The sequence below is a fragment of the Neolamprologus multifasciatus genome, chromosome 17 (assembly GCF_963576455.1).
Source record: "Neolamprologus multifasciatus chromosome 17, fNeoMul1.2, whole genome shotgun sequence".
NCBI classification, from domain to species: domain Eukaryota; kingdom Metazoa; phylum Chordata; class Actinopteri; order Cichliformes; family Cichlidae; genus Neolamprologus; species Neolamprologus multifasciatus.
This window is the reverse complement of record NC_140455.1, coordinates 18627863-18642888: the sequence shown is the minus strand read 5'-3', so window position 1 is coordinate 18642888 and position 15026 is coordinate 18627863. Positions and strand designations below refer to the sequence as shown.

The 15026-nt window shown below is 40.4% G+C and overlaps 2 protein-coding genes across 2 annotated transcripts; both read right to left on the bottom strand.

Moving 5' to 3' along the window:
• Positions 1-623: 623 nt before the first annotated feature.
• On the bottom strand, positions 624-7354 carry cct2 (chaperonin containing TCP1, subunit 2 (beta)). The gene is made up of 16 exons (XM_085138153.1): positions 7229-7354; positions 6380-6454; positions 6220-6285; positions 6012-6123; positions 5659-5735; positions 5433-5545; positions 5144-5346; positions 4967-5067; positions 4712-4839; positions 3742-3845; positions 3497-3616; positions 3293-3421; positions 2756-2859; positions 2550-2649; positions 1063-1204; positions 624-983 (listed from the first exon to the last, which is right to left on the bottom strand). The coding sequence occupies exons 1-16, from the start codon at positions 7229-7231 to the stop codon at positions 953-955; spliced, it is 1608 nt and encodes a 535-aa protein (XP_084994279.1). The 5' UTR covers positions 7232-7354; the 3' UTR covers positions 624-952.
• Positions 7355-7942: 588 nt separating this feature from the next.
• LOC146499270 (uncharacterized) lies at positions 7943-13976 on the bottom strand. The gene is made up of 5 exons (XM_085138211.1): positions 13722-13976; positions 12154-12215; positions 10157-10322; positions 9407-9549; positions 7943-8140 (listed from the first exon to the last, which is right to left on the bottom strand). The coding sequence occupies exons 1-5, from the start codon at positions 13737-13739 to the stop codon at positions 8032-8034; spliced, it is 498 nt and encodes a 165-aa protein (XP_084994337.1). The 5' UTR covers positions 13740-13976; the 3' UTR covers positions 7943-8031.
• Positions 13977-15026: the final 1050 nt, after the last annotated feature.

Here is a 15026-nt window from a genome sequence, read left to right as displayed (position 1 = left end):
CAGCACTCCTGATCTTCTGCTTGCTCATTTCCAGGTTATGAAATGCAATTTCTGGAGTATCTCACCACAACAGCTGATCATAAATAAATCTGTATATATTTTACATCTTTATATATAAAAGTACTGATTACGTGCACATGCTCAACGACATGTTAATACAGCTGTCACATCAGCCAGTCATAGATGATGTCACAGTCACCAGATGGCCATCCAACAGCTTTGGGATGTTGCAGAATGAGAGAATTGCATCATGAATGTGAAATGTACTGATGCATGACTGCAGCTGTGCGATGGAATCATGTTAACATGGGCCAAAATATCTGAGGCAGTTCTGAAGGCAAAGGTAAAGCCAGGTAACAGCGAAATGTAACTAATAAAATAACCAATAAATGCATTACCTTGAAAATGAGTGATAGTCCTACAGTTTCCAAGCTGCTGATCTCAGTAGAATAACTCATCAGACATCTAGAAACCTGCACCAACCTAATGTACAGTTTGACTAATTATACAAGATTAAATCTGCTTCAGATTTTTCAGTTGCAGTGATTACTTCTATTATTTGGAAAATGTTAAATATAAATGCCAAAGAATGAAAAACTAAATAAATAACAGCAACAAAAGAATCAGGCGACCGGTTCATTTATTCAGTAAACAAAACAACGTTCAAACTTCTTTCCTAAGCGTAGCTGGCACCAACCAGCCTCGGCCAACAGCTCAGCTAATGTTAGCATAAAAAACAAAACAGTGTGAAGACTTCTCATCTTCACTTTATGCTGAAACTGCACAGCATAAGCTAGCATTAGCAGAGCCACTGATGTTAGCTGTGTCTGGTGGTTAGCATCAGCCAATTTAACAGAGAAAAAAATTTGACAATTTGATGTAATTTGAACTACACAGAAGTGATAAATAACTAAAGTGATCCCCGTTTGTTTTTTCTCATCCTCCTCTTCCTCTAGCAGGGGTGATGGTCAGGAACTCTCTTCCTACAGAACAGAGATGAAGAGTAAATTTCTGTAATCTGGTACGAACAAACGCAGATGATCTGAAAAGGACTGAACTGACCTGGGTGCAGCTTTGATGATGTTGTCCACTCTTAGGATCATCTCGGCGGCCTCAGACGCACTCAGCAACATCTGGCGCTTCACTTGGAACGACTCTGTGATGCAGAGATCTACCATGTTTCCCACCGTGCCATCAGACATGTCTGCGGGGAAACACAGACACTGTTAGAATCTAACAGCTGCTTAACCACCAAATCACAAGAATAAAACAGGAGAAACAGGCATGCTAAGCTAGTCAGCAGTTTGAATTATTCACAATAAAATGTGATTTAAGCTAGGTAGTTTGTAAGATGTTATCTACCTTTTTATGGTGCAAGTGGTAGTTGGTTGTCTTTTTGTGGCTTTAGCTCAGTTGCTATCCTTTTATGATATTAGCTTTTTGTCTATAACAGCAGCATTAGTTAACTTTTTTTGGAATTTAGCCAAACAGTTAGTCGTTTTTATTTCACACAGCCTTAGTTAGCATTTTCACCTGTGACTTTAGCTACATAGTTATTAATCTTTCTAGATTAGGTGTCTCTGCAACATTATCCTGTGACTTTAGCTAAGCATTCGAGCAAGATAACAAGATATTACACCTCTGTACAACAGTCTTTCGTCAGCTTTCTATGCGTAAGTTTACTTAGGTAGTTAACCATGTTTATGATACTAGCTGTCTATGACATTAACTTTAGTCTGCCATTTTTAGGTTTAGCGAAACAGTTAAGTGTCTTTAGCTGTACAACCTTAGCTGTAGTTACTCATTTTTCCGTGTTTAGCTACATAATTGCTCTTTCAATTCCTCTTCAATGTTTGCCATCTTTCTATGCCCTTTTCTATAGTTGACCATCTTTGTAGGATGTTAATCGTTTATGACTTCAGTTAAGTAGGCATGCTGTTTTGACTTTAGCTTTAATTGGCTTTCTATATGTGACTTTAGCTACAAGTAGCCAACCTTCTGGGACTTTGGCTTAATAAATAAGCAATTTTTTTAAAAAAAAGTTAGATATTTATAATGTTAGCTTAGTTATTTGGCCATCCTTCACTTTAGCCACATAGTTAACCATCTTTCTAAGATGTTCACCCTCTTTATATCTCCAAAAGTTGATTCTGTTCATCTGGACGTAGCGTTTTCTGGGAGAAACGTTTCTCCCAGAAAACGCTACGTCCAGATGAACAGAATCAACTTTTGGAGATTTATTTTCCTGGATGATTGAGAATGCATCAAGACATCCTCTTTATATGATATTAGTTCTAGTCTTTCTAGGATGCATATTTTCTCTCTAGCATTAGCTGCACTTACCCATCTTCATAGGAAGTTAGATTCAGTCGGTATGCAGCTAGCTGTGGTTCTGACTGTGTTAGTAGAGCAGCACAGGTTCAAGGATAAACCTTGATACCTTTTTTTTTTTTTTAAATAACACAAACATGTGTTTGTTAATAATTATAGTTATTATTCTTCTAGTTCTGAGATGAGGTGATGTGTGCTTGTCTGTGAGCATCACTCACTCAGTCCAAATGTGGTCTTGTTCTCCTGATGCGCAGCTCTGAGCTGAGCCACCAGGTCAGCGCTGTCGTATCCGGCGTTGTCTGCGATGATGGTTGGCAGCTGGAAGAGGAAGCGGATGATGACACATGAGATCAAAGTCACATGTGGTTGTAATCAAAGAAATTCCTATAATTTACAATTGTAGAATCTGAGTTTTAGTATTTACCATCCTCAGAGCCTTGGCAAATGACTCCATGGCAACAGACTCCTTTCCTGGCGTCCTGTTGGCCAGATCACTCACAACCTTGGCCATCAGCATCTCAGAGCAGCCTGATGAGGAGCAGAACACACACAAGTGTGAGATGGTATTAGTTCATCATTAGGGATGGGAATTGAGAACCGGCTCCCAGTAGTTCAGTTCCCCGGAATTGTAAGTCTGCCTGCTGATAGATCCCACCTATCGGTTCCACTTGTGCTACAATCAGCTGATTTCAGTTCGTTTGCCGGAGGAGGAAAACAGCAGCGCTTTCTGCAGCGTGGATTTAAACATTCATTTTATTTTCATTGCACTAAAGACAGTAAGCATGATGGTAAAGTGGAGACTGCATCCAGGACAGAAACAGCTTTATTATGCTGCTAACACAAATTCCCATCCTTAAGAACCTTAATGTTCCACATGTGCCGCATTTTTTGTGCTCTGCTGTAAGGTAGGTGAAGAATGAGGACAGTGCTGTAGTTTTAGATCAGCTGTATGTGCGCCTACCTCCTCCATAGACTGTGCGTGGCTCGATCACCGTCTGTGAGAGCACACACAGAGCATCGTGCAGTGAGCGCTCCGCTTCATCCAGGATCTGCTGGGTCGCTCCCCGCAGGACAACGGTGCATGCCTCACCTGAGGAAGAGGAGGAGCTAAAGATGAGTATGTCATTATGAAAAATGAGTTCAAGTCCTCAGTGTGTGTTCGCACCCATGGCAACTCCAGAGAAGTGGATGAGCGTGTCCTCGCCGATCATCACCTCCTCGATCAGCTTGCAGTGCCCGAGCTTCACCAGCTCTGGGTGGTCAAAGGTGGAGGTGATCTCCCCACCTGATCACATTACATCAGTAATCAGTGAAGGTCACATTTTTTCAAGTATTTAACACATGAAAAAGATTGTAAAACACGCCTTTCGTTAAAGAACAGTTTATTTTTGTGTGTATATGCATACACACCGGTGACGAGAGCGAGGCGCTCAATGCCAGCGAAGTCGGCGTGCTCGATGGCCATGACGCCAGCCTGAGCGAAGAGCTGCTCTGGGTAGTTATAGATGAGCTGCCTGTACGAAGGGAAAACAAAACAAACACTGGGGTGAGTGACGCTGAGATAAAGTGAGCAACTGTCCCACTGACCACTGCCTCAAACAAACATGGAGGTCATCATGCTGAAGCTGACGAACATGGCTCACTATTTTACACACTGTTAATATTGGATTCTGTATTCTTAGGTTTACTTACACAAAACTAACGCCTTAACCGTCTTTAAAATTTGTCTGCATTTTGCTAATTGTGTGTAGGAGATCCTGTCATCAGTGATTAGTAGCCTCATATCCACCAAACAGATATAGCTGCTGCTGTTTTAAACCCTGTGGAACCGCTTTGTGTTTCATGGGAACACATCAAAATCCAACATGTTGCCAGGAAAACACATTTAATACATTTTTTTTAACAAGAGCACCTTCGACTTTTTAAAACATCCCTGACCAAATTTTAGGCAGCTGTGTTAATCCAGCTATGAGGTGCACAACAAGATGGCGCTGTGACAGCTCCTGAATTCTGGCATGCAGGCGTGTCAAATCAAATCAAATCACTTTTATTGTCACATCACATGTGCAGGTACACTGGTACAGCACATGGAAGTGAAATCCTTGTGTGCAAGCTTCACAAGCAACAGGTGTGCAAAATACAATACAATAACAGAAGTGTTTGCATCAACCTCTGATTACACGTATGAAGTTTGGGCCAGACTGGGCAATAATGCAGCTGCCACGCCCTTTATGAAAAACTAAAAGAGGCTTCACAGTTCAGCATCACTAAGACCTTCAGGTTAGACTGACCAACAAAAACAATGTGATTAAACCTCAGGGAGGACAGAAGCAGAACACCTGACAGGTTACAGAAACGTGCAATGGCGGTTCAGTCGTACCTGTTGATGAAGCAGTTGATGCCGTGTTTCAGGATTCTGTCGACCTTCTCCTTCATCTTCTCTTTCTCTGCGAGTTCGATCTCTGCGACCTTTGCCGTCGAGTCAACACGAACCCTGGAGCCGAAGATCTGACAGATGCAGAAACACAAACAATCACGATATCGATCACACGGGAACAGGAAGCACCCGATTTAGATCCTCTCGCTTTCTTTCACAAACTTGCAACGTCTCCTGACAGTGACCTGGTGTTTTTACCTTGATCTTGTCAGTGTCCATGCCAGTGTTGGCGATCAGGATGTTGGCGTTCTCCAGCCTCTTTGGCTGGTTCACTCCGATCTTCTTGTCCAATAGGAAACCTAGACACAACAGACATTAAAGTCCTGCAACCAATCAGGAATGATACAGGAGATCCGTGACGTTGCATGACCTCACCTTCATCCAGGTAGGAGTCAGTGAGGCTGCCTCCCAGCTTCTTGATGATGTGGATGGCCTCCAAGTTTCCAGAGCCTTTCAGCCTCATGACGGCGTTGACGGCGAGCTTGGCAAAGTGATCTTTGTGGTGAGTGAGCAGCTTGGAGGACAGTGTGGTGCGGGCGATGTTCAGCAGGTCCTCCTGGAAACGAGCTGGGTCGTTGCTATGGAGACCAGAGAGGATGATGAGGCAGGGAAAGCGGAAGGTGAAAGCAAGGAGACAAACACGGACATCTTAATTTTGCCTCACCTGTGGTCGACAGCTGCGTCCCTCAGAGCCTCTCTGGCCGCCTGAGTCGCTTTCCTCCAGCCAGAGATGATAGTCTGTGGGTGGATCTTCCTGGCGATCAGAAGCTCCGCCTCCTGAAATGGCAACACTGACAGCTGAGACTGTGAGCAAGGCCCACATGGCCACCACAGCAGGGAACCAGGGTGTGCTTTACTTTGAAATCTCAGTCTGACAAATAGGTATTTACCCGCAGCAGCTCTGCGGCGAGCACGGTAACGGAGGTCGTCCCATCTCCGACTTCATCGTCCTGAACTTTGGACATGTCTGCAAACACAATTGTTTTCCCATCAAAACCTCAGATAAAAGGTCTCAGTGTGATATCATTTAATCACAAAGGATCTCTAAATTACACTTAATTAGTATTTTTTTACTGTGTCTTAACCAATAAGCATGGACACTCTACTTTAAATCAGCTTTTTTATTTGTTAGCCTACTTTTAGTGAGGTAGTGCAAATTCAGCACCAAGAAACCTTCATTAATGTTTATTTTTTCTTTTAAACCTTTAACCTGGATCTTAAAGTGTCAAGCGTCTCCACTCACCAACCAGAACTTTGGCAGCTGGGTTGTCGACACCGATAGCTTTCAGGATGGTTGCACCATCATTGGTCACAGTCACTGTGCCACCCTTCCCGCCACCGAGCAGGATCTTATCCTGAAGAGAAAGAGAAACCCTCTGATTACAACTTATTCTTGTGTTTCCTTAGACTAAAATTCTGCAGTAGCACTCTTGAGGTTTGAATCAACCTACCATCCCCTTCGGGCCAAGAGTGCTCTTCACCAGATCACCAATAGCAATGGCACCAATAAAAGATGACTAGAGGGAGAAAAATTCAAAGGTTTAACTGAACTTGAAACAGAATAAACACATTTTTTTATGGCGAGTATGTATCTCATACAAAGCAACTCACCAGTCGGGCAGTCTCTGCTTTTTCTTCATCTGCTCCATGTTTGAAGATGTTGACCGGGGCCATCGATAAGGACGCCTACAAAGAAAGGCAACAATCAAACAGTCAGTCACTGATTACTGATCATTACAATAACTTTTGTACATTTCACAAAAAAGCCACAAATTGTTACACTTTAACAAACTTGAATGACATGTATATCTATATGTTGCTGCTAGGCGTGCACAGGGTATTTTTTTCCTGCGGCCGTGAAGGCAGCAGCGACAGTCGAGACCTGCCCCTAATACACTAGAAACCGCTAGAAGCTTTTAGACAAATTAATAAGAAAATAAGCAAAACGTAAAAATTTAAACATCTCTGTCTCATATTAGCTGGTAAAACATTTACTTGTCGGTCACGTTCACTGTTTCTGCCTATAGCGCAATTATTAACCATTTATTAGCGTCTGAGTTGTTCCTCAAACAGTCACAAAGCACAAATGACACCCAACCCTCCGTTAGCATGCTAACGGGTTAAACGAGAGGAACAAGAGCAGCCAGAGGGGCACCAAAGCAACCATACAGATTAGTTTTCTCCGTTCGCTGCCATACATCTGCCAGCTTCATCACAACCTATGTAATGACACACAGGTCCACATTTAAGCTGTTAGCTTAGCTGCTAGCGCATTCACAACGCCCATGTGCTTGCTTGCCGGTTAGCACCGCCAGCTAACGGGGAGCCAAACTGCCTCTGAAACTGACTAATGACATAGAAGCTGCTGAACTGAATCTGTAAGCGCTTGTAGACAAATACGAGCGAATCTGTTTATTTAGACCTGTCCAAAATATTAAAGAAACAATGGTAAAAGCTCACCATAATGTCTAGTATTCAGCGGAGAAGCTGTGCACGTACACTCAAGAAGGGAGGGACGACGGTGTGACGCTGTGACGTACAAACGTCGTGCTGCATTCAGAGTCGATCACGGAAAACACTCCGTTCCAACATCAGGTCAGTTTTACACCCATATACGGTATGTATCATACAGAAGAACAAATATATGATTTTAAACCATTGTCTTCATCAAAGGATGCTTAATGTGGTTTAATTACCTTCGTTTGGGATTTTTAAATTCTAACTTATCTTGTGTCTACTGTGTTAGTGAGATTAATACACTTGCCCTTTTCAAATGCAGTATATGAAAGGTTCATTTTCTCACACTGAAAGGTCAGGTTATCTCTGGTATGACCATAGTATATGATCATATCCAGATCATATTTGAAATATGAAGTATAATATATGTTTTCCCGTGAGCAAAAGCTAGCAAAACTAATCAATAGGTCGTTCACAAAGCAGAGACACCTTTTGACTTCAAAATTAGAAGCACTTAGAAGTACTTTGTGTTAATGAAAGCACTAAGGGGTATCATCAGTCCCTAAAGTTGCGGATAAAAGACACTGTAGTGGACAATAAACACTTTTAATCTCCCCAGTTCTTTATTATTATCATTACGTGATGTTACCTAGATGATCAACACACCTGACACAATGATCAGTATCTAAACTAAACTAAAAACAATAAATCAGAAAGTTTTGCCAAGAATGAGGAAATTACATTTATTTGTACGATAAAAAACATAAATAAACGTATATTTTTCCAACAAATTTACAAAGTGTAAGTCATCTCCTCTTCTTCAGTCCCCACCTCCTGCCTTTGCGACTGGGGCCCTGGACTGGCAGACAGTAGATGTGCATGGGAAACGTCTTGAAGTAGCTGCTGACCCAGGGTCTATACAGGGAAAAGATTACACTCAAAAAAGTTAATCATCAGTTAATTATCCCTGACACTGTAAATGTCTCAGGATAAATGCAGCTGTTTTAATTAATCTACTCTTAGACTCATTTATACTCTTTAATTCAGAGCCCAGCCATGTTTCAGGTTTGAAAAAACTGTTCAGAATTTCTAAATTACCAACAATAAAACCGTTTAATATTCCAACATCCACCATATCAACTTTCTAGGGCTAGGGGTGGGTGAGATTTAGCCACATTTTTCTACAGACTAGAAGGCATTAGATTTCAAATTAAGTCTTTTTCTGTTAAAAGCCCTTCCATGGTTCGGTAACAAAGCTGTAAGTACAAGGTGATGTTATAATAAAAGATCAGACAGTTTGGCTGAAAGAGAAATTTTCTGTAAACTATTTGCTGGTATATAATGATGACGTGATTGCTGGCGACACAGCTATGTTAGCATAACATAAACACAGTGAAGCTGGAAGATGAATGCTAACTTTTTTCCATTCAATAAAAGTTAACGTGAGGGTTCCCGATGGTTAGAGACAAATGCAATCGCATGGCAGGATGTTGTAAACGGACCAAACTTCAGTCAGGAGAACAACTGAGATAATCCATCCACAATATGAGGTAAGTCATTAATTTACTGCTGCATGGGCTGGGCTGTGGTGACACTGTAAGGTTTTAAAAACTGAACTTTATAATGAACAGTACTAACAAAAACCGAGAGAGACAGAAAGTGATCACTGCCTGTTTTTACTGGCTTGTTTAAAATAAATAGAACAAGATACAAAACATTAAATATGTTAAAAACACAACAGCCTTAATAAACGCAGAGTAATTTGGACCCGCAAGCAGGGTTCATACGTCATCACTTAAAGATCAGATGGTGAAGCTGACAAAGGGGTTTTTTTTTCTTTCTTTTTTTTAAACTTGTGGTTAATGAAGCTGAGTCGAAGAGAAATGCAGGGTTAAATAGAGGAGCAACAACAAAAGGAAAACATAAAACACTCAACAGGCTTTTCTGATACATTTTGGATCAGATCTTTATTTTTACTTGAATCATTCTGAGTCAACCAGAGTTGAATGAGTTTGATCAGAAATGACTGTTTCTTACAATATTTTAAAGGATTTTAAAGGATCTCTTTTTAACCAGAGTACTCACAGAAAGCAGAGGGGTTTTGTGGAGAGGTTAAAGCAAACAGGCTAAAAATACTACATAACTTTAACTCCTCGGGTGTGTTTGTGTATTTTTGCGTACTTGGTGATCCGCTGGCTGAGACTCAGGTAACAGAGGTTTTGCCACAGCAGCTTGTTTTGCTGTTGACGGAGGAATTCAGCTTCCCGCTGTCGCTCCTCATCCAGCTGCTGAGAATCTCGAAGCTCCTTCTCGATATGAGCTAACTGAAAAAAAAAGAAAGATAAACCCACTCTAATCACCCAGCACGAGGATGTAAATCAAGCTTTAGACACATAGAAACATTCCTAGCAAGGTTTAGCTTATCAGTTTATTCCATTTTCTGGGCAAAGTTCCAAGAAAGTATTTTATTTTGGTATTCATACATTAATTTAGCTGATAAAAATGATTTATAAATACTAATAAATTCATTAATTCACATCTCTCTTCAAATCTAAACACTGTGTATAAGTCACAGTTCACAGTTTGTCCGCTTTCTTGTGATTGGCCATTTTAATTTGAAGAACATAGACTATCGAATTTTATGAAGTAAGAGTAACAAAGTAACAAAAAGAAAAAAAATTATAAGGTTTAAAAATGACTGCCTTTAAATATATTCATACCCAAATGTTACAGCCACGGCTAGCTAGATTGTTTAGTCTTGTCTGTTTTTTTACATTGTGCAGTATTAAGTCTTAAAATCAGTATTTATCTGGCATTTCTATATTAAATATACCTAAGAAATTGTAGCGGGTGAGCTGCTTCATCTTGATCTCCTTCTAACAATCAACCACAGCTGTGATGTGAATTTGTAATATCTTTTGTAAACATTACCTCCTCCAGCAGACTCCTGTTGTCCTCCAGCTTCTCCTGTTGGCTGCCCAGAGGCAGCAAGGACGGCTCATCAGACGGACTCCTCTCTTCCTGTCTCTCCACCACACGTGGTTTCCTTCTTTCACCTTTCTGCTGCTGCTGGATGATTGGCGGCAGGAAACAGGAACTGACAGAGCAGGAGGGAAAGTGATGAGTTCATATTTCAGCCCATCATGTCTTAATCTTGTCGAGCTGACAGCGCGTGCTGATTGGCATAGCAATTAACACACAGACACACACAGAAATTTGCCATCCTATCTTTGTGGGGACCCATGTTAATATCATGTTCTCAGGACCAAAACTGATTTTAAACATGAACCCTAAAAACCAAGTCGGAACTCTCAAAGAGCCCTTTGAAGATTAAATCTTTATAAAAGAGCTAAACCTATTTTCAAATAGCCAAGCGTAACAAAGTAGATTAAAACTTAATTATCACCCTTTTTTTAAGTTTCATTTAAATGCTGTGAATAGTTTTCAGCAGTCCTGTCCAAAAATGTCCTGTCTGTCCGCAAACCTCCTCACATATGAGATTTCAGCCTCACAAAGACATATAGTCACACACGCACGCACGCACACATGCACACACACACACACACACACACACACACACACACACACACTGTGACACACAAACTCCTCCATGTAAACCAGTTTCCATTCAGATTTGTTTACACAGTGGGTCTGATCACAGTAAAGTATCCCTCTGCCAAGGTTGTGCTTCAGTGCAGATTATCTCTCTCTTACACACACACACACACACACACACACACACACACACACACACACACACACACACACACACACACACACACACACACACACACACACACACACAGTTATCAGATTGAACTGCCCTGACTGAGTTTCCAGGTCCTCTATTGCCAGCAGCAATGTTTCCATCCAAGTTTAGTTTAGATAACTTTACTTTATAGTTCTTATTTTATTTTATTTTTTTTAACCACTTTACTAACCACCAAAATCTAAGTTGTACTTTTATTCTTTTGGAAATTTGAACCTTCTATTCCTATTATTTAATCATTTTAAGGCTAATCGATTGTTCATTTTGTGTTTTTAACAAACTATTTTATTAAATACATGCAGTATAAACGCTAACCCTACCCAAACCTTCCACAGTGTTCTCTTACTGCGTTGTTTCATGCAGATCATAAAAACAACAACCTGATTTCTGAATGAAATAAATCATAAATCATCAGCATTATTATGTTTCCTGCTAGAGAGATGTTGGACTCTAACTCCAATCCTCCTACTTGTTTAGGATTTTATATGACTATTACTTATGCAATTAAGAGGCCATTGTGGGGACATAACTAATGCAAGCTTATTTACAGGGAAACTTAAGTATATTTAATATTGCTTATAATCTTGATTTAGAGAGCTTATATAAATCTCTGTTGCAGATTTTATTTGATGCTCAGAGTTCAACTGTGGGTTTAATGGTCTGTTATTAAAAACTGAAAACATCAAATTATGTTATGAAATGGAAAGCGCACATATACTCAACATTTACATGATATGCACTACTTTGCTTTGCTTACTGCTTTCATTAATCATCAGGTGGTGCATCACTATGAATAGATAGATGGCACTGTCTGCTTCAAAAGATGCTCCCATGTATCCTCTGCTAAAGGAGGTAACAAAGGAAGCACACATGCACCTTTCCTTAGCATCTAGAGAAATCAAACAGCTCTTAATACAGATACTCCCAGGTCAATTTGCTCAGTTAGGAGCCTTCCTATGTGAAATGATGACAACAATGACGTGCACGAACGCACTACCAAGACTGTCCCCCTTCCCTTTTAGCCTCTCTACCTGCTTGTATAATCCTACCTTTGCTGGTAGCTTCTTAATCAGACTCGTTTGTTTCAGATTAATTTGTCATTTCCTTTCTTTTCTTTCTTTTTTCTTTCGGTGGTGTATCTCTTCACCTGAGCAGTTACCTGTGCTCTCTGCTGTCCGACTCCTCCTGAATCTGAGAGAGATGTCGAGCTCCGATCCGGCCCTGCAACACACACACACACACACACACACACACACACACACACACACACACACACACACACGCACACAGAGGGTAGAGTGTCAGTTAATTACATGTTGTCAGAGGACAGACGGAAGCCTGGAAAAAAAGGAGACAGTCAGTTACCGTGGTGACAGGAGACATCTGTCCATCAGTCTCCGGGCTGACAGACGACACCACACACACACACACACACACAGAGTAGAGATTAGGTGGTTATATCGGCTCAGGAACGCTACACCTGGTTTTTGTCTTTTTTGTTTTGTGTAGATTTACCTCACTGGTCCAACCAAATTAACCCAGAGAGGTCACTCCAGTCCTGAATGACCTCACAAGCCCTCAGTTGATGCTTTTGTTTGTTACCCAAGGCCTTTGAGTACCAGTCTGTATGAACTCACCATCAGTGTAATATACATTACAAAGTGGTAGTGTTAAATATGCAAAATGTAGATGTAAATTTTAACAGGTTGGGCCATCTTTGCAGAAACAACTGCAATCAAGCGTTTGTGACAACAGTCAATAAGTCTTTGAGCTCTCTGTGGAGGAATTTTGGCCCAATCGTTTTTGCAGAATTCTACAATTACAACAAGTCATGCAGGTCCTCAAGTAGCATAGCAGCCTCAGACCAGGATACTACCACCACCATGTTTGACTGCGGCTCTGATGTTCTTTTTATGAAATGCTGTGTTAGTTTTGCTCCCGATTTAATGTAAGCCAAACTTTCCAAAAAGTTTAGCTTTTGTCTCATCAGTCCACAGAATATTTCCCCCTAAAACTTGGGGGTTCATCAAGATGCTTTTTGGTAATGTCAGACAAGGCTTTGTGCTCTTTTTAGTCAGCAGGGGTTTTCTCCATGGAAGTCTCCCATGGATGCCAGTTTTGCCCAGTCTCTTTTATTATTGAGTCATGGCCTCCTGCATGAGGCATTGATCCACTCAGACTACATTTGCTAGGCCGGTCACTCCTGGGCAGGTTCACAGATGTTCCATGTTTTCTTGATTTGTGAATAACGGTCTTTGTAACCCTTTCCAGACTGATAGATATCAAACACTTTGTTTCTCAGCTGTTTAGATTGTAACAGAATGTGTTGATTTTTGAGATCTTTAAACCTACTTCACTTTGTCACACAGGTTCTACTTAAGTAATCTAATCTAAGTGTGACTAATGAAATTGTACTCAACTATCCAAACAAATATGGTTGATCACACTTAACTCGTGATTTTTAACTCAGGACCAGATAGGCTTGGATTATGTTTTTCCTTTATTAATAGAGGGAATCATCATTTTAACTAACTGTTATGATATGAAACTCACTTAATTCAATATGCATTCAGTATCAAAATCAAGTCAATGGACCCATGCAGCAGCTGAGAGCTTAGGCTTTCTGTTTTCCTTATAATTTTTAAAAAATAATGTTCAATACAGCATTTTTTTAGTAACCACAAATAATGTATTTAAATAAAGAAAAACAACTCAGCAGATACTTACAATGTGCTGAGAGTCCATCTTGGTCCTTTGCTTTGTCTCTGTCCTGCAACTTTACCTTCCTCTGTGCAGCTGAGCTGGTTCACTCAGATGCCTAATTAGCTTGGTGTTTCTGCTGCACCTCCTCCACCTGAATTAGTCATCAGTGTGTGTGTGTTTGTGTGTGTGTGCTTTCTGCTGAACGAACTCACATGGTCAAGAAACCAGATTCTCTTAAAAAAATATGTTCATACATACAGCACTTTGAATCATTCAGTGACTTTTAAAGGTGGCCTCTACATATTTTTGATGAAATACAGCAGTCGAGCCTAGAAATAATAAATACGCGAGCAAGCATGAGCATCACTTTGAGATAGGATGTTTCTAATTTGTATTACTTTAATAATTTTGAATGCATCTCCTTGATGTTTGTGTTAGCATGTTTCCATCTTTCAAGTAGGAAACTTTCAGTTTTGCATTTTTTACCTCTGAGCTCGTAGAATTCAAGAGGAAAACACTTTTCCCAACAAAATGTGACCAGTTTGTTTTAGAGTAAATACACACTGCACGCTGGATTTATGATGGAGGAGCCCATTTGTGAAGCTAAAACTGGCCGTAAACATAAAGTTACATTTTTTACCCAATAGTGGTGCAATATAGAAAGTCAGTAATTACAAGGTTTGATTACAGGTTGAAGTCAGGACCACATTTACACTATGGTAATGCATAGAAAGTGGCACATCCCCATAAACTTGAATGTTGAATATAAAACCTAAGAATTCCAAAAACACTTAACATTATATTTAAATGATTCAATAATCATTTTGTAACTAAGTGTTACAATCCCTGATAAAACATTGCTTCAAATAGTGAAAGTCTTGAGGAATGGCAGCCCGGAAACTTTACCAACAGGACACATCGTCGTGTGCCTCAACTTCAAAGGGTGTTTCGGTCTTTTATCACAAGCTATTCTGCCATTTCCTTGGTTAGGTTTATAGATAATATTTAAATATTTAAAATGAACTTTTATTATTTTAGGAAATGATAATTACAGTTATAAACCAAGACAAGTTAACACTATGGCCATATTTGCATTTTGTATGCGTAAACTAGGAGGATAGGAGTGTTTGGCATTTGCCAGAGAACACCAAGATTGGCATCTTCGCCACTGGCGACCTGTGCTCTTCACAGATGAAAGTAGGTTCACACTGAGCACATGTGACAGATGTGACAGAGTCTGGAGACACCATGGAGAATGTTCTGCTGTCTGCTTGTGTCAGCAGTTCCTGCAAGACGAAAGCATTGATGCTATGGACTGGCCCGCCCGTT